The sequence below is a fragment of the Melozone crissalis genome, unplaced genomic scaffold (genome assembly GCF_028551555.1).
Source record: "Melozone crissalis strain CALT ecotype California unplaced genomic scaffold, PUWL_Pcris_2 ptg000016l_1, whole genome shotgun sequence".
In the NCBI taxonomy this organism is placed as follows: domain Eukaryota; kingdom Metazoa; phylum Chordata; class Aves; order Passeriformes; family Passerellidae; genus Melozone; species Melozone crissalis.
In genome coordinates, this window is record NW_026535794.1 from 3,698,434 (window position 1) to 3,721,484 (window position 23,051).

A 23,051-nucleotide genomic window follows, 5' to 3' on the forward strand; every position below is an offset into this window, starting at 1 on the left:
AAAATCAGGCCTGCTCTGTTAGATCAGTGGCTGGCCTTGTCAAACTGGCACTTCGCAAGTTCCCATGTGAAAACAATCCTGGTGTGAACAGTTTGTTAATATAACAATTTATTTCTGGGTGCGAAACACCTTACACCTACATAGACATTAAATCTATGCCACGAGAATCAGTGAAGAAATGTAAAAAATTATGAAGAATATGTAAACAATTTATGAATAGAGAGATTTGATGGAAGAAAAAAATTCCTTTTACTAACCAACAAAGTAATTGGCAAGAAAGCTGCTAACCAATTCTAGTTTGTAAAACTGTACAAAAAAGGAGAACATGCAGCCATTAAAAAAGCCTTTGACACATTGCTCAGTGTGTTTTTTCTGTCCATCTCTACAACAACATTTACAGAAGCACAACACATTTACAGGACCTTCAGGAAAACACAATTTCCTTGCAAGGAAACACTTTTTTTCCAGCACTATGGAAGAGTGCAGGAGCTGCCTGCTGGGATGGAGCAATGGTTTAAAAGGTGTTGACCATCACAGATCATTTATCAATTATCACTCACTTATGATTCACTTATTAATTATCGCTCACTTATAATTTAGATGACTCCTTAACAGTTTTTGGGGGATTTTTTCAAACCATGGTATTAGACATTAAAAATTCAATGAGTGCATGTTATCACAGCTTCCAGCTGCTCATGACTACAGACACTAACAGATTAAACCATCACTCATTAATTGGGTAAGTTTTATTGCTGCTCATCATTAATCTTCTAACTGCAGTGGCCTGGTAGAACATGATTGCAATTACATGTGCTGCTCAAAATTGCTTGGGACAACATGAATTAGAAGAGTACCCACGTCCCAGAAGTAAAATCAGTTGCAAAAGCATCTAAAATCGAGGAATTATGGAATGGTTTGGGTTGGAAGGGACCTTAGAGATCAACTCATTCCACCCCACCATGGACAGGGACACTTTACATTAGACCAGGCTGCATCTACTATGCTGTGTATTTGAAAATGTTCATTAAAAAATCCAAACCAACCAAGCAAAAATAAAAAAAACCCACAAATTAAAAACCCCACTGAAAGTAAACAATAGATGGGGAAAACACTCAGGCTTTATTAATCTCTGCATAAACTAGAAAGAAACTGCTCCCTTTGCTCTAGATCATCGTGTACACCATGAACTAGATGGTCAGAGTGGTCTTCTTGATAATATTTAAGTCTGGACTAAATAAAAGAGAGGATTTAATAAACTGGATGTCACCATAGAAACAAGGAACTCACAGGTGGAACTGTGTAAACAATGCATATTTTATTTTTAAGCACACCATGCACAAAAATCCCATTCTGTTCAATTAAGTGAGAGTTTTTCCTTCATCTTGTCTGACATGAAAACAAAGAGCCAGACAGGCAGAGAGGAAATTTCATTTTTAGCTTTTTATCTTGAATTTTATCATTTCTTTCCTTCTTATCCCTAATTCAATTTAAGCACCAATACCTCTGAAACAATGTTCTGCTGAACAGAACAATATGAAATGGCCATATGTTTTCATTTTCCAAATTTGTTAATGGTTGCTATTTTTCAGCCCTTAATTATTTTAACATGTAACCTGAACCTGCATTTTTCAATGACTGAACTGCTCGCAGAGAAATACTTTTATTCAATCTGGTTCCCAGAAACTCATCTTATCCGAGTCATTATCTTACCCAGCTGCCTGGACAAATTCTAATTTACCTTTCATTTTCTTTAAACTCATGTTCCTTGCCTATTACAGTAGGACTTCCTGGCAATTCTGGAGATGACAAAAGTAATGGTTTTGAAAGAACCAGGTGGGAATTATCACAATGAATACACCATGAGATGGGAACAGTAGCTCGTACACGTGTTTCACAGCTAATGGTGTTTTCAGAGATGTAAGTATTAAATTCCAGTACTTTTCTTTCCCTTTTTTTTTCTGAATGGAAGTCCAGCAAATGCTGAGAAGGTGACTAAACTCAGATGTGTCAGCAGGGCATGCAAAGGTGGCAGTCCTTGTTTAAACCACCAAAGCGTGTTCCTGCTGCCGGAGGAGGTAATAAAAATTTCTGCCCCATTACAGCAATTTTTACATCTTTTTACTCTGAATCATCTTCCCTGACCATCCCCAGGCTGATGATCACCTGGACCCAGCTTTAACCAGGTTAGGGAATCCATAGGGCTCAACTCATCCTCTTCTTGAATCAGGAGAGAGAAAAAGGCCATTACAGAAAACAATTTATCCCCAGATGTCAGGAACCCAGAGCTGGAAAGGAACAGTTCCAAGGAAGGACCCATTGCTCTACAGAGCTCAGACTTCTTTTAGGTCAGAGAATAGAGGTGTTAAAATCCAGAGAGACAAATTCTGTCCCTGAAGACAAAGCAGTGAAAAAGAACTTGTAAGGTTTGAGATTCTTATGGCAGAGACTGAGGTCACCTCATCTATCCTGTGTGCTGTGGGGAACCCACCGCAGAGCTGTGCCCAGGTGGTGCAGGACGCACCTGTGGCCCTGCAAACTCCACCTCTTTTCCATGGCTCAGTTTATCCATGGATAGCACACAGCTCTGAAGACAAGGGGTCATAATATTTAGGAATGATTTTCCACAAAATGAAACCCACACGATGAAGGAGACTTTGCTTCTTTTTTTTTCCAGGGTTGGGATTAAATCGTGAGAAGGTATTTCATGTTGGGACTCAGATGTTCTACATCACTCTGCATCAGGGTTATGCAGCACTTCACTCTAACAAACTAAAAATGGAGCCCCATCTCTCTCTCTGCAAGGCCTTTGAAGGATAAACTGTCCAATTAAGGAATGACACCTCAATTATTTTTACTTTTGATCTAACAACCAACCACCCGTGCCCGCAATGGGGACTTTTTTATCCAATTACACAAAACCACCCAAACCCATGGAGAAGAAGGTGAAGAAGGACCAGCCTCTGCCCTAAAACCTCCATCTTGCTTTCTACCTATCCCTGTGTTCTAAACCCTTAAGCTATGAGTTTCCCACCCTGTGATATCACACACTTCTATCCAAACTCCACACCCACAATCCCAGTTCTATCATTCCATTTTGGAAGCTTCTTCAGGGCCTCAGGTCAATACAGTGTTCTCTTGGGGGTCAGTGCCTGGCAGTGCAGAAATCTGAAATTCTCAGTATCCAGGGCTCCAACGACACAATTCCAACCACACCGTGATCCCTGACTGAGGATGCTCCAGAGATTCCCAGTCTAGTGGCAATCCAGCTGGGCCTGGAAGAAAAAGCTGTATTTCTCTATTTCTCCTCCCAGCACCATGAGAGTTACAAAGGAATATCCCTCCTCATCTGCCATTAATATAATGTCTAGGGTGCAATGTGGATGGTATTTGAATCCCTCTTTCCAGGAATTCTCCACCAGAAAAACTATTTTTGTACCGTTGGCCTCCCCAGGAAGAGCATCTAGGTAAATACAGCCTGTCTGTGTATTAAAGAGGTATGAGTAAGAAACATCCTGGAGGCTTTTCCAAGAAATCTGGTGGTTCATCCACTTGAGGTTCATCCTGTCTGCACCCATGTCTACCAAAAAAACCTTTCCTTAAATTATTCCAGGGAAGTTTGACTGGGACACCTTTCTGTCCCCTTGCTCAGCTTATCCTGAACTTTCCCAATGGCAATGCCCTTCCAGGCTTTCAGCCTCACTGATGTGACTGAATTCACAGTAGGTCAGCATCAGCCATTTCAGCTTCAGCTGCTCCATTTGAGGAAAAGATTCTTTATGGAGCCAGCACCTTGGTTTGTGCCTGGAAAATGAAGATTTTGGTCATCATCACCAACAGAATGCACTCAACCCAACTTCAGACCTCCACAATGATTGTGTTAATGGGCGAAGCAGAAAAATGGGCATTTATCATACAACCTTCTCAGCAGAAGATGGATGCAAAAATAGGGCAAGTGTAAGTTCTGTAAGTATTTGTGTCAGGGAGTTCCAAGTTCTGATTTTGACCTCTTGACTATAAATGCAGTTTCAGCATCTAGCACTGATAAAGATCTCTCTACCTAATAAACCCATTTTGAGGCGACATGAATTCATCCACTCTATTAGATGAACAAACTTACAGAATCTTAGAATGGTTTGGGTTGGAAGGGACCTTAAATTCATCCAGTTCCCACCTCCTGTCATGGGGACACCTTCCACTATCCCAAACTTTTCAAATCCTCATCCAACCTGGCCTTGGATACTTCCAGGGATATATGGGCAGCCACAAATTCTCTGGGCACCTGTGCCAGGGCCCAGAAGAATTTCCACCTAATATTTAATCTAAATCTCTCCTTTTTCACTTTAAACCATTCCCCCTTTCCCAAAAACATCTAAAAAGCATGATGATGAAGTCAGATAAATTCAGCAAAGAGTTAAAGAATGAATCAATGCTTGGAACACAGAGATAAGTGAAGCGCTTTTCCTTGCATTTGCCTGAGAAAAAGCAAAGTTTGATCACAGCTTGGGTCCCAAAGGGTGCACAGGAGACTTGTTCAGACAAGGACTCTACAGAATGGATACCAGAAATAAGCACAGAACCCGTGTCTGTCATCACATGCCCCTGGCTTCTCCCTTGAAATTCCTCTTTGTCCCTACCAGCTCTAATATGAATTTAGTAGAAGACAGTTTATGCAGTGTCACATGGATAAATCCATCAGTGCCCAAAAAAAGCATCTTTGACCAAGGAGAGATGTATCCATAGAGATCAAAGCTATCTAGGTCTGTATTCTACCTTAAAAGGAGCCACAGAGAAAACTTTCAGGTTGTGGAGACATTTTCTTATCTATGCCCTTCCAGCTCTAGGAATTCATCAGCTTGGGTTCCATCCTAGTCCTGTTGTTCTTGGGCACAGCTGCTTCAGTGAGGGAGACACAGTGAAGTAATGTCTTCCCAGTGGTGCCAGGGGAAATAACAGCAGATAATTCAAAGGCTCTGAGAGAATGGGAGGCTGATGAGACACTCAATAAAAAATGTGAAACTGGAAAAAAAAAACCTGCTCCATCATCTTTGCGTGATGGAAACATAATTCAAAATCTCTCCTTGCATCACCACGCTGCCTCCTAATTACCATCTCCTACCCCCTGGTGCCCTCACCAGTTTCTTTCCTGTTGATTTACAGGGTAACTTTTAACAAGAACTCAATGTGATTCCTTGCAGGAATCATCACATCCCTTCAAATCCTTATTTCCTTTCAATTCCTAGACATGCCTGGGAATGTTGCTTCCTCTCTACATTTTTCAGAGGAAGGGCAGGAGGAAAACAAGAGATGATGGAGTTCTGAAGTTAGATTGATTTGACAGTGAGTCGTGAACACGTAATCACGAAGGAGGCCTCATCACTTCTATTCAAATTCTTGTTCTGAATTCACTTTTGGCACACCTTGGCTTGTTCCAGGTTAGCGAATTTCAGGCACTTTGAACACTAAATTTTAAACACAAATCTGCAAATCACTCAAGGAACTCTCCCACCATTTGAGAGGGAGCCACACTCAAGGGACAAGTTTGCAATATTTGGTTCCATGTCGTGAACCACATAATCACCAAGGAGGCCTCATCACTTCTATTCAAATTCTTGTGCTGAGTTCACTTTTTTCACTTTGGCTCTTTCCAGGTTGGTGGATTTCATGCACTTTACACACTAAATTTTAAACACAAATCTGCAAATCACCCAGGGAATTTTCCCATCACACTCAAGGGACAAGTTTGCAATATTTGCTTCCAACAGTGGAGAGCAAGACAGGGAACAGGCTGGAAAAAATATTTCATGGCCAATCTATGGTCCTCCATTTCATCAGCAGGGTTCTTCCCATCACAATTCATTGAGATGGAAAGAATTCCATCCTAAATCCCATTGAGATTTTTGGGGATAATCCAGAACCTCCAGCATTATCTAGTCAATATAACAAAGACAGAAGCTAAAGGTGAGATATTTCTTACCAAATATAGACACCTAAATGTGATTATTTAGAGCTCACATGGTCACCTTTTATTCCATGTGTCCAGAGAAGAAAAATAGGCATAATCTAATCTACGTTGAGGATGAAATAAATGATGTCTCAGGCTCTGCTTGGTAGACATCCAGAGCTACAAACTGAGGAACTGAGGTGACTTGCTCATTGCTAGTGCAGATGCAATTGCAGGTATCAACATCAAATTAGATAAATCCCCTGCCAAATGCACCTAACCCAGGAAACTGTCATTAACATCTGAGTAACTCCTGTGTCAGTCTTTCCTAGCCCCAGGGTTGGGAACAGGTCAGAAGAGTCTGGATGGGAGAAATAGAAATTAAAAAAAAAAGGATGCATGTGGATCAGCAGTGAGATTTATCAGTTCTGATCTGGCAGAAAATACCTGGAGGGCTGGTGAGAGCTAGAAGAGGGTCCAGCACAAACAGGGGCAGCTCCACAGTAGGGATGAAAACTCAAACAAAGGAAATTGGAAACACTGATGTAAGAAATAGCCTGGCACCACTGCCCGGGGAAGTTGAGTATGAAGTAATCACTGCTCTCCTTCCTCTCTTGTCTGCCTTTGGCTTTCATTACTCCCCTTTATCAGTTTAATTCCTCCTCCAGAGCAAGGGAGTCAGATTCTGGGTCCTGCTGAGATTTCATTTCCTTCAAATTCTCTTTTCCATTCAGGCTGTTAGCGATGACTGAACAGGAATGGACACACAGGGTCAGCACATGCCCCCTATTTCTTCTCATATAAAGTTTCCTGAAGAATTTAAAGCATTTAAGAGGAAAAATCCATCATAAAACTAATGAAAAAAAATAAACCAAACAGAAAATCTCAAGGCAATCATTGCCTCTGAAGCATTAAAGGCATGGCCCAGCAGCAGAAGGAGAGAATACTGCTGTGAAGAATAAAGAAATAATGAGCAGAACATCTGGGCATGAGAGGTGGAGTGGGAGAGAAAGGAGGAAACATCAGAAACCCCATTTGGTCGATGTTTGTGTTCACTGAACACAGCAAGGGGGTAAAGCAAAGGCAGCAGAGCTGAATTCTTGAAAAATGGAGGAACCAGGAGTTGTTGTTCCTCTCTTGCCACCCAAGATGGGGCTTCTCAAACTAGCACAGAAAACAAGGGCCCTAAAGAGCAGAGATTTACCATTGTGCACCATGTGGGAACCTTGGAGAAGGATTCAGGAACCCTAATATTTTATAATATTATTCTAGATACTGCAGAAATACAGAATATAGAGACTGCTCATGCCCCAAACCCACTTTCTGTACCTGACCCTTTTTGTGTCACCTGTCATAAAAGGTGGATTTTTCTTTTAAGTCCCAGTAACTTGACACTGTTCACAACCCCCTACAGACTTCCTAAAAGTTCATGATCCCATTTCAGACCTTGCAGCCCCACTGAGGAGAAATAAATTCACAAAAATGTTATATTTTGAATTTTTCTATGGGAATTTTCAGGCAGGAATAGTCAAAGAGGTAATTGTGTGTTTCTCCTTTGAATAAGCAGAATTTTGTTCATCAGTCAGGAGGGATTTCTCCCTTCTTTCAGCTATTTCTGACAAGCAAGGGAGCTATTCCCTATCTTTCTATGAAAGAAACAAGCTGATAACATTTCTTCATTAACTGTTATCATTAGTAAGTCTTAGTGGTGAATATAAGAAAATTACATGGGGCAATTTTCATTTTTCCCAAATAGAAAATCATTTGTGTGCAGCAGGAGAAATTCCAGAGGAATCAACAGCCTGCACTTATGACTGCTTAATTTCTGGAGAATTACTTCATCTTCAGGGAGTTTTGTGGTGAAACATCTACAAATTCAACCAGTAAGGAGGTGATAGAATTTTTTTGATATTTTTTAACTTAGGAGATCAAGATTTGTTGAGAATGAGGGTGGCAGGATCTGGCTTGAAATAAGCATCATGAAATAAAGAAAGATGAGTCTGGAGGTCAGGATTTAGAGTGAAATGCTGCAGTCCCAGAGGTGAAATGAAACAAATTTAAAACATATCAACAAAAAATCTAAAAAAATTTAATTAATATGCAGAGAAAAAGGCCAGCAAGCCGGATCCATGGAATGAAAGGGCTTTCAAACAAGAAATACACCAGAATCCTTCGCTGGAAAATTAATCTCTTAGAGGGGATATGGGATTTTTTTCTACTCTAAGCCACGTCAGCTTAGTGGAAGTCATTGCCACAGGATGTGGGGAACAACTCAAAGATGCTCAATGAGCCTGGGAAAATCTTCCCAGTGATTCAGCCTGCAGATACTGGGGGAGCAGAACAGGGAGCAGCTGGGCTCTGCTCAGAGTGGGAGCCTGAGAGGATCCGGTCCCTTCCTGCCTGAGTGGGTGACGCAATTCCATCACATCGAGATGCAAAAGCCTTTCCCAGTGGCTCTGGGCTTCCTCCTTCTCTGAGCTGTGTCCTTTCCATTGGGAGCAGGCAGGAGGAGGAGCTCAGTGTGAACAGTGCCCAGCTGTCAGGGTTATTCTGGATTCGGGTGATAAAGGAATAAAAACTGCCTGGTGAAATGGTCTCCTCTCACCTGGGGAGTTCTATGAGTTCCTGAATCCAAACAATAAGGAAAAGGTCTCATGATCAGCCTCTGGCACCATTCTGGGGGTAGGAGGCAAGAAAAAGGCTTTTTTCCCCTTTTTTCCCCTTTTTTCCCCTTTTTTCCCCTTTTTTCCCCTTTTTTCCCCTTTTCCCCCCTGTTTTCCCCTTTTTCCTCTTTTTTCCTTGGCTCATGCCACTTCTGGAGCAGGGAAAAATTGGGAAGCTTTCCTGTAAAGCACAAAGAGGGTCTCAAAACCACATCCCTGGGGGTGGGATGGATGCCTGAGGTCCACTGCGCTTTCCTCATTTCCACCACACCCCACAGTTCCTCTGCCCAGAGCTGGGCAGCAGCACAGAAATGAATTTATGCATGGGATGAATAGCAGGACCCTCCCTGATGGAAACCCTCCTCTCTGATGGAAATGCTCCCAGCACCTAAAATTCCTGAATTTTATGGTCAGCTTTAGAGGACAGTGATAACACAAGACACCTGCATTCTGATCTCCTGTGCTTCCGCACTAAAATGTGCTGCAAGGAAAAGGGGAGACAGAGCTCCCCCCTTTTATCACACACAACGTGTTCTATCAGCTTTTCTCTGCGGTTTTATCAATTCCAGTCACAGCAGAGGCAGCTTGGACAGGGCTCAGTGAATGGACCCTGATTTCCAATTAGTTTCTTTGTCATTCTTTGCCCTTCTCTCCTTGGTGCTGGCCACAGTTCCAGCCAGAAGGAAATGGGACAGGATATTAAACCATAAATTTCTTTGCTCGCTGCCTCAGTTTCTTATCTCAGCAAAAGCACGAGTATCCTTCATCAAGATTACAGGCACCACAAGGATAATCCCTGCAAAGGGCCTCAGATCATGGGAGAGATAGCCGAATTATTGCTGTGGTGAGCTGTGTCACATCCTGTCCCCAAAGCTGCTGTCATCCAGGCAAAAATCATCCAGCAATCCTTTCTTTTTAATTTTTTAATTATTATTTTTATAGACATATTATAACGTTAAGCAAAGAAACAAATTCCCGACCTCTCATAACAACCAGGAATGGTTCTTATGCACCCCCACTGATTGAATTTTTGGTTTTAATTTCCCCAAGCTCGTTCTGCAGCACCGATGCTCCTCTCACCATGAAACCCCTCTCACCCTCCAGGCATCCCAGGAAATGGTGAAAATCCCTTTAAATGGTCAGCTCAAGGTGCAGGGGCTGAGACTCACCTGGGGAGGAATCATTGAGAGGGTTCAGGGCCGTCGCCCTCCGGATCTTCTCCAGACAAGTCTCTTGCTCCTTTTTGATGATGCAGTTGGAATGGGTTGCTGCAACCTGAAATATGGGGGAAAATAAGAAAAAAAAAAAGCAGTTACAAAAATGAAATAGTTTATGAGGTGATCAGTAAGTTTTAAGAACCCATTGCAAGACAAAAGAAAGAAAAGAAAAAAATAAAAATATCATTTAAAGTTGAGAAAAAACTCTCACAAACTTCATTTTCTTTCCCTTTTTTTTCTTTACTTTTACTCCTTTTTTTTTTTTCTAGCAAGTCTAAGGCCTAATTAAGTAATTAAAACTTGCATAAATTACTTGGGGTTTTTATATTTTGTTGTTATCCCTGTCAAAATGTGATTTCCAACAGGTTTGTTTTATTTTATTGAATTACTTCTTCACATATATCTGAAAAAGGGTGTCTCTAAATACAAAAAGAATTTAAAGAATTAGGAATAAATTTCATCTTGGTTTGATCTTCCACCAGTTTCTTATGAATCTTTGCACAATCCATTAAAATCTCTCTGGAATCTAAACCAAATTAAAACCTGTTTCTCATATTCTGTCACTCTGTTCATTCCTCAGTGTTGCTTTTATTTATTTCCAGAGAATTCAAGCCAAATTATTTTGTCAAAAACAATACAATGTCAAATAAATCAGGCTGACTTGATCCAAATATTTTCTTTCTATTTTTCTGGTTTCTATCTTTACCTGTCTAGTACAGCAAAGTACAAGAAAAAAGTAAAGGGGGGGAAAAGAAGGGAATAAAAAAATTAGTTTATGAGAGGAACATTGCAGCCAACACAATCCAGGCAATCCCAAAGCAGCAAGAAAATAAGGATGTGACCCATTTCTGGAAATCAATACAGGATTTCATTCCTACAGCAGTCAGTGGCCAGGGAATATCAATTAAAGGAGAATAAACCTAAGATTTCATGAGATCACTTTATAGGGGCATGGCTGAGGTTCAAATCCAGTGAAAAGCACCATGAAAATCAGTGCCTTGGGTGGAGGTGAATTGTTGGATTATTCCCTTTTCTGACCCAAAGCTGGGCCAACTGAGAGGTGTCTTAAAAACTTTTATTCCATTTTCAGTCTCATATGGAAGGTGAGACAATACAGATGTTATAATTCACACCATCCCAATTAGAATTACAACTTCCAAATTAATATAGTTTTTAAAAGATTTTTACCATAAACACATTCCCTCAAGAATTACTAATGCTTCACAACAAAAACAAGACTTTCTAATTATAAACAAAGACAGTAATAAAATTCTTAGAATTTCAATTTTTCCATCTGTCATCTCAACAAATTATAATACAGACTGATAATTTCAGCTTTTACAATACTCCAATAATGATTCAACCAAAACCAACAATAACTATTACTATTGTTACCAATAAATAGAATAATACCAATAAATAGAAATAAACAAGTTATATACCAAAAAATACCTTTTAACTACTTTAACCCAATACCTAATGTCCTTTAGATGAAATGTATCAGCAATGAACAACCAAAGCAAATATACATTCTAACACCCATTAGTAAAACAATTCATATTACAAGTATACTAAACACAAAAACAAACATCACTAGGTTTCTCAAACTATTAAAATTTAGTAACACACATAAATATTCTCACAAAAATTTAAAAAATCTACCTTATATCTATGAAATAAATTCATAACTAATATTATAAATCCCTCAAAAAAGCCCCAACAACCATCCATCCCTACTTAATACTATTGAATTACCAATACATATAAATAAAGAAGTTATATACCAAAAAATACCTTTTAAAAACTTTTCCCATCACCTTGTCCTTTAGATAAAACATATCAGCAATGAACAATCAAAGCTAACAGACATTCTAACACACATTAGTAAAACAATTCATATTACAAGTATAGTAAAAGCAAAAACAAACATCACAAAACCAAAAATCACTATGATTTCTTATACATTTTAATCAAACAATTAAAATTTAGTGACTCACATACAGAGTCTCACAAAAATTAAAAAAACTACCTTATATCTATAAAATAAATTCATAATTACTGTTATAAGTCTCCCAAAAAACCCCCAATAAGCATCCATCCCTTCATAATACAAAAACCCATCACAATATTAAAGAAATGTATTATCCCCAATAGAAAACAAAAATAAAAGTGAATTTTTAATAAAAAAACTATAATAACTGTGGTTCACTGGAGCAATTCTGTTATTTTATTTCTCATCCCATTTCCTTCACTCTTGACAATGGAAAGCACAGAGGAAGTTTTGTGGGATCTGCTTCCCCTTATTTGATAAGCAGGGACAGCAACCCCAAATTTAATCTACCCTGAATTCTTTTGGAGCCCCATCTGCACAGTTCAGCTTTGTTTCCGCACATCCCAGGGAATGGAGTGAACAGTTTGGATCAGGGATGCAGCACCCAACAAAACCTGAGAGCAAATCCCAAGGCAGGTGAAACTCTTCCAGCAGCTGAAGGGGCTTATAAAAAATAAGGAAGAGAAATTTCTGCACAGGCAGATAGTGACAGGACAAGAGGAAAGGACTTAAAATAAAAGAGGGAAGATTCAGTGTCAGAACCCAGGACATTCCTCTGGCTGCCCTAGAGGACTGGAGACCCCGGCAGGGGGCTCAGAGCCCTTGGCACGGAGTCACAAACACCTGTGCCTTTGATTTTAACCCATGGAAACAATTACCAGCTTTGTGTGAGGAGTTACAAGCCACAAGAGTTTAAGCAGAATGATAGTGAATTTGCCACAGGGTGAAAAATTAGAATTTTGGGGATTTAGAATGTGGGTTCAAGAGGCAAGATGGAGGAATCTGTGTGTGTCCTGTCCTTCTTCTCCTTCTTCTTGCCCTCCATCTTCTGCTGTGATGGTGACACTCCTGGATTGGTTTGGAGTAGAGACAGACTGTCTAACATAGGGGATAGGTATTGGGAAATTATTGTAAATAAAGAACATGTAGTTTTTAGTATAAAAAGCCAACACCACCCCAAGGGTGGTCAGTGTGCCACAACCTGACCTGCTGGACAGATCTCAAAAGGTCAGAGAAAGAATGTCATAGATAAGAGAAAATAAACAACCTTGAGAACCACAGCTGCGGAATCTCGACTTCTTCTTTGGTCGTGGGGCTGGGAAAAAAGACTTTCTAACACCTCAGGGCCCTCTCAACACCAGAGACCTCGGCAATTCAGATCAATATTTAGGAAGGAATTGTTCCCTGTGAGGTTGGGCAGGCCCTGGCAGAGGGTGCCCATAGAAGCTGTGGATGTGCCATCCCTGGAAGTGCCCAAGGCCGGGTTGGACAGAGCTTGGAGCACCCTGGGATAGTGTAATGTGTCCTTGCCCATGGCAGGGGATGGAATGAGATTTATCTGCAAGGTCCTTTCTAACCCACACCACTCAGTGATTCTCTAATAATCCAGTTTGATGGTGCTTGTGTTGTGCTTTTGTTTGTGTGGTGATGCTCTGAACCATCTGCACACTTTTTTTTGGTGTAAATGTTAAAAGCCACCACTGCTATTTCAAGGACAGGGAGGGTTTCCTGATGAACTCTCCTGGAAAGCTTTCCTCACCATTTGTAGGAACTAATAATGCCTCACAGTTTCATCATCTCCAGGACCCCAGTAATAAATTTCAGCTATTTTCCCCGGGGGACACAGCAGACACAACCATATTAGATTTGTTTGTCTTCAAAACAAACACAATTCTGTTTTAAGGGCTCCCAGGTGCCTGGAAAAGATAAATTGTCACAGATCTCCAGGATCTCCCAAGAACATAAGGGCTTTTGCTACATCATCCCCTAAGCATCCCCAAAGACAGAGAAAATTGCATTGTCTGACATTCAAGTACTTAGAATATATTTTTAAAAAGATAAAAGGGAAATAGCAAGAAAAACAGAGTTGTGCTGTTGGTGCAGGTTCACCCTACACAGTTGCCCAGGTCTGAGAGGAGTGTCCAGGGGTTGTCTCAATACACAAATGTGGAAGTTTCTATGCAGTTCACCAGGTACAGATTAGAAAAGCTGTCATTTAGTAATAATATTGTCCCAATAATAATTATAATAATAATACTGCATTGTCTATGCAAGCAGGGTGTGACTAAACAAAAGGAAATATTTCTTCACACACTTCCTGCTAACTTGCAGAACTCTTCAGCTTGAATTTGTGGATGCTCAATGCCACACATAGATGCAAATATTTATCCAAAGTCCATTAAAGGATGGAGGCTAGAGACATCAGAACAGGTTATTCCAGGTTATTCCAGGCTATCCCTGAATCCCTGGGAGTGTCCAAGGCCAGGCTGGATGGGGCTTGGAGCAACCTGGGAAGGTGAAAGGTGTCCCTGCCACGACAGGGGTGGAGCTGGATGAGCTCTAATGTCCTTTACAACCCAAACCATTCCACTCTAGAATATTAAGAAACCCACCATGCCCTTATTCTCAGGCACATTTGATATGAAAATTTCAATTCAATCTACAGTGCAAAGCCAAAAGAGTGTGATTTATCCTTACTTTTCTCTTGTTATCCTCTTTGCTAGAGGTGTATCAAAGCCAGGACTTCAATCGATTGTAAAGGAAGACAAAGGTTAAAAGCTCAGACTTTACTGTTCTCCTTGCAGACTGGCACATCTAGTCAGAGGTCTCTGACTAAACTGAATGATTAAATTTGGTCAAATGATTAAATTTAGTCAACTGTATCCCAGTAAGTCTGGCTTAGGAGGCTCAGGTGTGGACAGAGAGAGCATCAGAGCCACATGGTTCTCCTGTCCCTGCAGCTTTCCTGCAGCTTTCACTGTTGCCACAATATTCTGACGTGACTTCCCATCACCATCTTTGTGCCATTTCGTAGCACTTCATCAACAGATTTAGAAAATCAATTTTGGGGAACATGGAAACTGAAACAGAAAGCAAAGGAGGAAGCATCAACCTCAGTGTCAGAGGAGAGAACAGGAGCTGCCTGCCATCCCTGCTAACAAGCAATTCCATATCTGGGAAAATCAAAAGCGCTTGAATTGTTCATAACAAAAGGAATTATTATTGCTACTTTAATTGAAGGGATGGGACTCCAAAAACCTGATTTATTACTCAGATAGACATCAGTCTCAGAGGCTGTGAGATTTTAGAGGAGCAGGTAGTCAGCTATAGCTCAAGAGTAGTCACAAGTTCTTTGTTACAAGACAATATAGAACTTTATAACCCAATGGACAGTTGCCACAAAGTTTGATTTGCTTTTCTAACCCATCACCTTGACTTAATTTTACTGCACTGCATATACTTTTATCCAATGGGCTTCTATCACACTTATATGAGCTTTTTTACAACTTCTAAACTCAGCTTACTCTGTACAACCACAGTACTACATTATAAACCTTTCACCATCTTATCAATACAGTTTTTACTTGCTTAAGGCATATTCCTACTTACAACCATAGAAACATAAGTTTATGATTTTCCTGCTCAATGTCTGTGTACTGTATTTTTACATCAATCTAAGCTTCTCCCAAATCAAACCCTTCTGTGTCTGTGGAAGTTTCTGTTTTTCCATTTCCCACAAAAATCGTTTGTCTGTTGAATGTTATCACATTGTTTGTCTGTTGAATGTTGTCTGTTTTGATGTTATCACATTTTCCTGAAAGGATCCAGGGGTCTGATGTGTCTCCATTGACCACGGAGTGGCAGAGCCTTTAATTTGCCAAGTCAGGCTTTGACAAGTGAAGGCAGAGCCCGATTCCAATGGCAGTGCCAGCCTGAACTCCAGGCCTGGTGATCCCATTTCTTCTGCCTCGAGGACATTTGCAATTTCCTGTGCTCAGCAGAGACAGCCTGGTCTCAGTTTCCCAGCAGAGATCAGTGATATGTGCAGTTAAAGAGTGTTTTGACACATGGTAGGAAAAATCAAGAATCCGAGTCGATAGCGCATGAAATTTGCAGGTCTTTGAAAAATTTATTACTCTCAATGAAGTGAAAGATTCTGACTCACATCAGTTTAGAGAATGTGTATATTCATTTAGATACAGAGACAGTAAAATTCAATATCTGTTTGGTTCTGAGAGAGCACAAGAAGCTGGCAGGACATGCAGAGGTAAAACAAATTCAGAGCTTTCATTTCCCTTGCGTGGTTTTTATTAAGGTGGCCACCACAAATATAAACTGATATGTGCTTTGTGCAAATTCCAGTACTTAACTCTTTGCTGTTCCCTTGAACTTATGGTAAAATTAATAACAATCATGTTATGGTACAACTTATGTATTTAGAATAAATTTGGTAGAGATAATTATATTTTTCATATATATTTATATATTATAAATTTGGTCTATATAATTTTATATACACATCAACCATGCAGAACAGTCCAGCCAAGAAAACCTGAACTTTCTGACTACATTTAGTTATTCACAAAACACCATTTTGCTCATTTGACCTGCTGGCCTCAGGCCAAATGCAGTGTTCTGTCATCACAGAAAGTCTGAAATTCTCAGCAACCGGGTCTTTGTCTGCATTCAGTGATTCACAAAACACCATTTTGCTCATTTTGTTCTCAGTAAGAATATCCACAACTGCTATAAATCTTGATTTCTCTACATGAGTTTACTCAGAAGTGAGATGTCCCCAGCACTCCTGAGAACCTCCAGGATAAGAAAATCTGCTTTGAAGTCCTTGTAATGATGTGATGGTGAGATGGGAATTCATTTGGCATTTCTATAAAGGCCAGATCAAATATGGCAATTCAATACCACTGGCTGTTCCTTCCTTTTTTGCATTTTTGTGTTAAGTGTTTAAAATCCTGGGGTTTTTTTCCTTTTTCCTTTTTTTTAAAGTAAACGGGAACATTTCTACTCCATTCAGGATATGCCATATCCGGCACTGTGACAATGAGAGGGGTAATGAGGGGACAGATAAGAATCAAAAACAACAACAACAGCAAATCTTCATTAAATCCTCCACGGCCATGGTTTTACATCAACACAAAGATGAATTAGAGTGTGATTCAACTTTTGCCTAAGTGTTGTTCCTAAAATAATGCAAGAGAGGAGTTGAATCCACAAGGTAGATGAGATCACTCACTTCAAGCTGAATTACACACATTTTACTAATTCTATTATGACTTCCAGTATTGAAAAGTTAGCTTCAAGAATGATAAATTGTTCTGTGAGCGTTGCCAAAAGAGGCTCACTTTGTCATGGAAACACCACTGCTGAGTCCCTGTTCCCACCAAGCAATGATTCAACTGGTCACACCAGGGCCAAGACTTGCAAAAGGCTCTGTTAAAAACAGAGGGGTTTGGGAAGGAGCTCTGAGTATCTGGATATTTTTCCAGAACTGATTTGCATCATTGCTGGGCTCTACAACACTGACTTGGCAGCCCAACAAGTTGTTGTCCCCAGAAATGTCTGAGGTTTGCCACTTGATTGTGTTTTTTGCCTTCCTGTGCAAATGTGGGAATCTATAAAATCAGAGGGTTTTGGGAAAGTTATAAAAGATAGGCTTTAGAGACAGCAGAACTGTGATTGGAGCTAAGAAGTAGCCATGAGATTGGTCAGCAGAAAAATTATGTAAGTAGAAAAGCAAAGACAAATGGAACAATGGTCTGTGTATTAATGCTTGTCTGGAATAAATCCCTAAGCTGCAGAAAAGTTTATCTAGTGAGATATTAAGAAGTTCTAAGCTTAAAAATGGAGCTCTGAGCATTTAACTTAATAACTTGCATAAAACTTGCATAACTTGCCTAACTTAACTCTTGCATAAAACTTTTGTTTTAAGGCTTACAAGCAGGTATTGTATTCAAAATAAATAAGCATTGTTTTAACAAAAGGGATGTGTGGTTATTAGTGATTGGATAGAGCTACTAATTGAAGGGATGGGACCAAATGTGCTTTTGCATTTGTCAATGTGCTTTTGCTTTGTGTGATTGGTCAAAAAACTTTTTAAGTGAGTTGTAACATTAAGTTCTTGGTCTGCTGCCTGGGATGTGAGCTGATGGGATCTTCCCATTGTTATAACCACAGAATGAGACTGATGCTGGAAAATAAAACAGCTCAAGGCACGTTCCTGGCTGTCCTGTCCCATTTGTGATTTTGTACATAAACCTCAGCCAGCAATATGCAAATGGTATCCAAACTCCTGTGATTTCAGAACGCTTCACACTGAGTGAAAGGGAAAAGCCATCGGGAACTCCTTCAATCCCAGCCACAAATGTACAATCTGCAGCAGAGCTTGGTCACCACACTTTAAACAAACTGTGCAGGGAAAAAATAAAATACCCAGCAGCAGAACATGCTGCCAGGGAAAGGCATCGATCCCTTTCCAAGTGGCTGATGGAAATTTAAGATTTGGGAACCTTCTGACACTCCTGGAGAGATGCCCATCCCAGTGCAGGTTAGAAAAGAGCAGCAGCACAATCAACAGCTCCCTTCTCTCAGTGGATGCCTTCTGAAGTGAATGCTGGACAAAAGAGGTGTTACACAACAAGGGGTAAAACTATTTTTGAGTCTGCCTGAACTGGATTTTTGTAGTGTCATAGAATTATGGGATGGTTTGGGTTGGAAGGGACCTTAGAGATATTTTCCCAGTTTTACTGTCTAGGGCAGGGACACCTTCCATTATCCCGGGGTGATCCAAGACCCGTCCAACCTGGTCTTGGACACTTCCAGGGATCCAGGGGCAGCCACAGCTTCTCTGGGCACCTGTGCCAGGGCCTTCCCACCCTCACAGGGAACAATTCCATCTCAATATCCAATCTAAGCCTGCTCCCTTTCAGTTTGAAGCCATTTCCCTTTGACCTGTCATCACATGTTCTTTTAAATAGCCTCTCTATATCTTTTTGCAAGCTCCCTTATCTTAGAAATCAGCTCTTGGAGCAAATCCCCTCTTGGAGCATTGTGAAGCATTCCCAGAATAGCTGAAGACTTCCATGGGAAGTATCATCTTGGATTAAACCATCATATCCCTTCACCCTATCTCTAATAGCAGGTGATGCTTCTCAAAGCATTCTACTGGCAGGATGAATCACTTTTCACTGCAAAAGTGATTAAAAATCCTGCTAGACATAATGTGCTTGAGATGAAACTAAGGGTTTAATAGCCCTCCTGATTGCTGATTTTATATTGCATAAAAATGGCTTTCTCTAGCAATTCCTGGGAATTTCCTCTCCAAAGATAAAATCCTGAAGTACAACTCCCAACAGCACAGTTTGGATCTTTCTTTCATTTCTTAGAGGACAATGTCAGCCTGAAAAGGTGATACCATTGCAATTCCCACTTATTTTTCAAATTGTTAAAAAGAAAGGGAATTTAAATGTTCAAATCAGGATCTACTCCACTACAAAGCTCTATGGGAAGATTCTCACTGCTCTGAGAGCTTTTAGCATGGAGCAAGATTGGGCTGCATGGCCTCACTGCAGGATATCAGGGCTGCAGGGCATGCAAATATCACTGACAATCTCTTCCAAGGACACTTTCCAGCTCCTGACACAGGCTGTGGCAGGGCAGAGCTGTTGGCAAGGGAAGAGCCCAGCGTGGATCCAGGGTTTGGCCAAATCTCTGTCACAGCAAGAGATTTCCTGGCTGGGGGTTACAGGGAAGTCATGCAAATGTAAATTGCTGGAATTTGTGATTGACAAAGGAGGAAAAATAGTGAATTTTTTTTTTTTCCCTGTGTGGTCCTACTACTGCAGCCTCAGGTAACCATTTGAGATTTAGCACAGAAGTTCAGATTAATCAATTAATAAAAATGACTGGGGAGGAAGCTGGAGGGTGGGATTTATGTTTTTTAACACACCGTGCCTGGGTGTGAAGTGAGGATTTCTATCAGCATAAATCTGGGATGAGATGTTCAGATTCAGGTGAACACCTGAAATGAGGGAGCTGAAATAGAATCACTTTAATTTCTGAGCAATCTGGGACACACTGTTCATATAATCTGAGGAACTGCTGATGCAGAGGGGTAAGTCTGTAGGTTTACAATGATGTTGATTTTTCAGCTCCCAGATTTTCTCTGTTAGATCAATCTGCTGTCTTGGCAGAACTACTGGTTACTCTGAACCCTGAAATTTCCACATAAACTCTGAATTGGGGTTTCCAGGTGATCCTTAAGAGGGTCCTGTAAAATACAGCTGTATTTTCTATCAGAAACAGATGGAGAGGCATCTCGTCCTCTCCTATTTTCTCCAGAGGATTTTCAGGAAAAGCACACCTTTTTCACTTTTTAGGCAGCACTGGCAATACAGTAATGTCCCCTGTTTAAAGCAGAGTCTGTATCAGCTGCCAGAGCAACCCAAAATCAATAGGATATAAAAGATAACCTAGAGCTTTACCCTTCTCTTCCTGGTCTAGAGATTTTATGTTTAAAGCTTAAAGCTGTCCCACTCTTTGCCTTCACCCATCCCTGTCTCTGGTGGCTTTCTCTCAATGATGTCAACTATAATTTTTCTCTTCCAGGGAGAGCCATGGAAGCACAGGATAAGTCATGTTAGAAGGGACCTCCAGAAGAATCCAGCTCAACCTCCCACTGGAAGCAATGGCAATAGTTAATTCCAATTATTTTGGAATTAACCAATATAGGGTTAATTGGGCTTTTCCCCACCTGCATTTTGGAAAGCTCTGAGGAAGTTTTGAAGACTGCACAGCCTCGGTGGAAAGGTATCACTACAAGTCCTGGTCAAAAGTTTCTCTCCAGCTCTCTTAGAGGAGGCATTCAAGAAATCCAGTTTAAGGATAAGGAAAATTTTTACTTTAAGTTTTAAAAGGTGATGCAATCTCCTCCATGGGGGAAAAATAAATTTAAGCTAACAAACCAAACTAAACAAAAAAAAAAGACAAACATTGCTGCAGGGGCAATTAACCAATTAACCAATATAAGGTTAACTGGGCTTTTTCTGCCTGTATTTTGGAAAACTCTGAAGAAGTTTTGAAGACTGCACTACATTGGTGGAATTAACTCCAATGCTCACTTATTCTCAGAGTAAAAAGGATTCTCTCCAATACAAACCTCCCTTGTTTCAGGTTACACCAATATTCTGTTGTTCTCCTGCCACACATCATGATGGGAACCCTGGCTCTTTCCTCCTGATGCTCTCCTCAAATACCACAAGGCTGCTCCATGGTTGCCCTTAATTTTCTCTCCTCTCACCTGGCAAAAAGCCACATTTCCTCTCCTTATAGGAAATCTCATTTCCCTCCTTTGATCTTGCTACCATTGACTGCAGTATTTTATGTATTGAGAATCCTCAAACTGGATGCAATATTCCAGAAGCAGTAGATTTAGATGAGATATTAGAAATAAATTCTCTCCTGTGAGGGTGCTGAGGCCCTGGCACAGTTGCCCAGAGCAGCTGTGGCTGCCCCTGGATCCCTGGCAGTGCCCAAGGCCAGGTTGGATAGGGCTTGGAGCAACCTGGGATAGTGGAAGGTGTCCCTGTCCAAGACAGGGGGTGGAACTGGATGATCTTTAAATTCCCCTCCAACCCAAACCATTCTGTCATTCTATGATGTACAACTGATCCCTCAAGTGCTGAGTGGATGAGAATAAACATTTCCTTGTATCTCCTTCCTCTGCTCTCTCTTAATCCAGCCCGGGACCCTGTTGGCCTTCTCTGCTTTCCTCAGGACCCGTGCAAAAGGCGCAGACTCAAGGCTCCCAAAAATTCTTGAGTATTTTTTTCACACTGCAAAGAACTTTTGGGGACTTTCACTGAGGGAATCTGTGCTGGCATCAGGGCTCTCTCACTGTGGGGACGTTGGGAGACAGAGAAGCTTTCAGGAGCTCTGCAGCTGTCGTGCCGCTGGATGCCACGTTCGTTTGCAAAGCAAGCTCTTGCCATTACTTGCTATTATTTGCCCATTTATACTTCGCTGCATTTAAACAAAACCCTGAAGAGAGAAGATCCCTGACAGGAAATTTGTTTTGTGGAGGCTCCCAGCAAGTTCATGGACCCCCATCTGAGTCACACTTGGAACAGGAACGCGTTGATGAACAGCTACGGGAGGCTGCAGAAACACTCTCTACACACACTTACCCTGCCCAGGGGAGGAAGCTTTAATTAATCTGCTAATTAAATTAAAGCTGTTTGCCCTCAGCTAGCACACACACGTTCTTCCCTTTCTCTCCTCCCTGCAGGCAGCTCCAGTGGATGCCTCATGCTGCAGCTCTTACTCCAATATTCCCCACAGGGGCTCCGGGAATGGGGAGACCGCTGGAGAAGGAAGGCAAAAAGCTCATTAGAGCAGTGGTAATTGGGAGTGCTTGAGTTTATTCTCAACTTCCCTCCTTCTCCTTTCAGCGCTCACAGACATTGGGTTGGGTATTGTGCCGAAGTGGAGGATGAAAAACAAATCACTTCACAACTGGAAAAACCCCGAAGGAACCAAATCTTTGCACAAAAGGTTGTGCTTAGAGTTGTGTTCTCAGCCAGCCTTTCTTTCTCCTTCTTGTGTCCAGAAGGTCTCATCACTATTTTGCTGTAAAAACTCAAGGAGGGGATTAAAGCACATATTTCTGAAGAAAACAAGGGAGCAGACTGAATGGGGATGTCAGAGCACCAGCGTGGAGCTCAGCTAAAGGGATCAGAAATGAAAAGATGGGGCAGCCCCAGCTTCTCTGGGCACCCTGTGCCAGGGCCTCCCCACCCTCACAGGGAACAATTTCCTCCTAATATCCCATCTAACCCTGTCCTCTGGCAGTTTGAAGCCATTCCCCCTTGTCCTATGCCCTTGTCAAAAGTGTATCTCCAGCTCTCTTAGAGGCCCCATGAGGTGGCATTCAAGTCATCCAGTTTAGGAGTAAGGAAAAAATTTTTACTTTGAGTTTTAAAAGGTGATGCAATCTCCTCCATGGGGGAAAAAAAAAGCAAACAAACCAAACAAAACCAAACAAAAAAAAAAAAAAAAAAAAAAGACAAACAAACACGCAAACAAAACCCTAAAAGCAAAAACAACAAAAAAAAAACCAAACCCACAACAACAACAACAAAAAAACCCCCAAAAAAAACTCCAAAAAAAACCCAAAACAAAAAACCACAAACAAAATCAAACAGAGAAAAAAATATATAAGGAAGAAAATGTTGAGATATATTAACACACTCCTGCAGGATGACAAAAGATATTAAAACAACTGAATTTTCCACAAAATAGAGAATTCCAGCTTCCATCCACTGTGATCCCTCAGTCTGGGTTTATACCACAGGGAGTGTTACTAATGCCACTTCTATTAGGTGATC

At 40.9% G+C, this 23,051-nt stretch overlaps 1 protein-coding gene across 11 annotated transcripts in view; it reads right to left on the reverse strand.

Annotated features, from left to right (window-relative positions):
• Nucleotides 1-23,051, reverse strand: part of ADCYAP1R1 (ADCYAP receptor type I) — a 147,642-nt gene that overhangs the window by 76,766 nt on the left and 47,825 nt on the right. For all 11 annotated transcript variants that reach the window (XM_054274200.1, XM_054274212.1, XM_054274211.1 and 8 more), the window contains one exon: nt 9,774-9,879. In XM_054274200.1, coding sequence (XP_054130175.1) covers nt 9,774-9,879 — 106 coding nt within the window. The remainder of the gene's footprint in view (nt 1-9,773; nt 9,880-23,051) is intronic.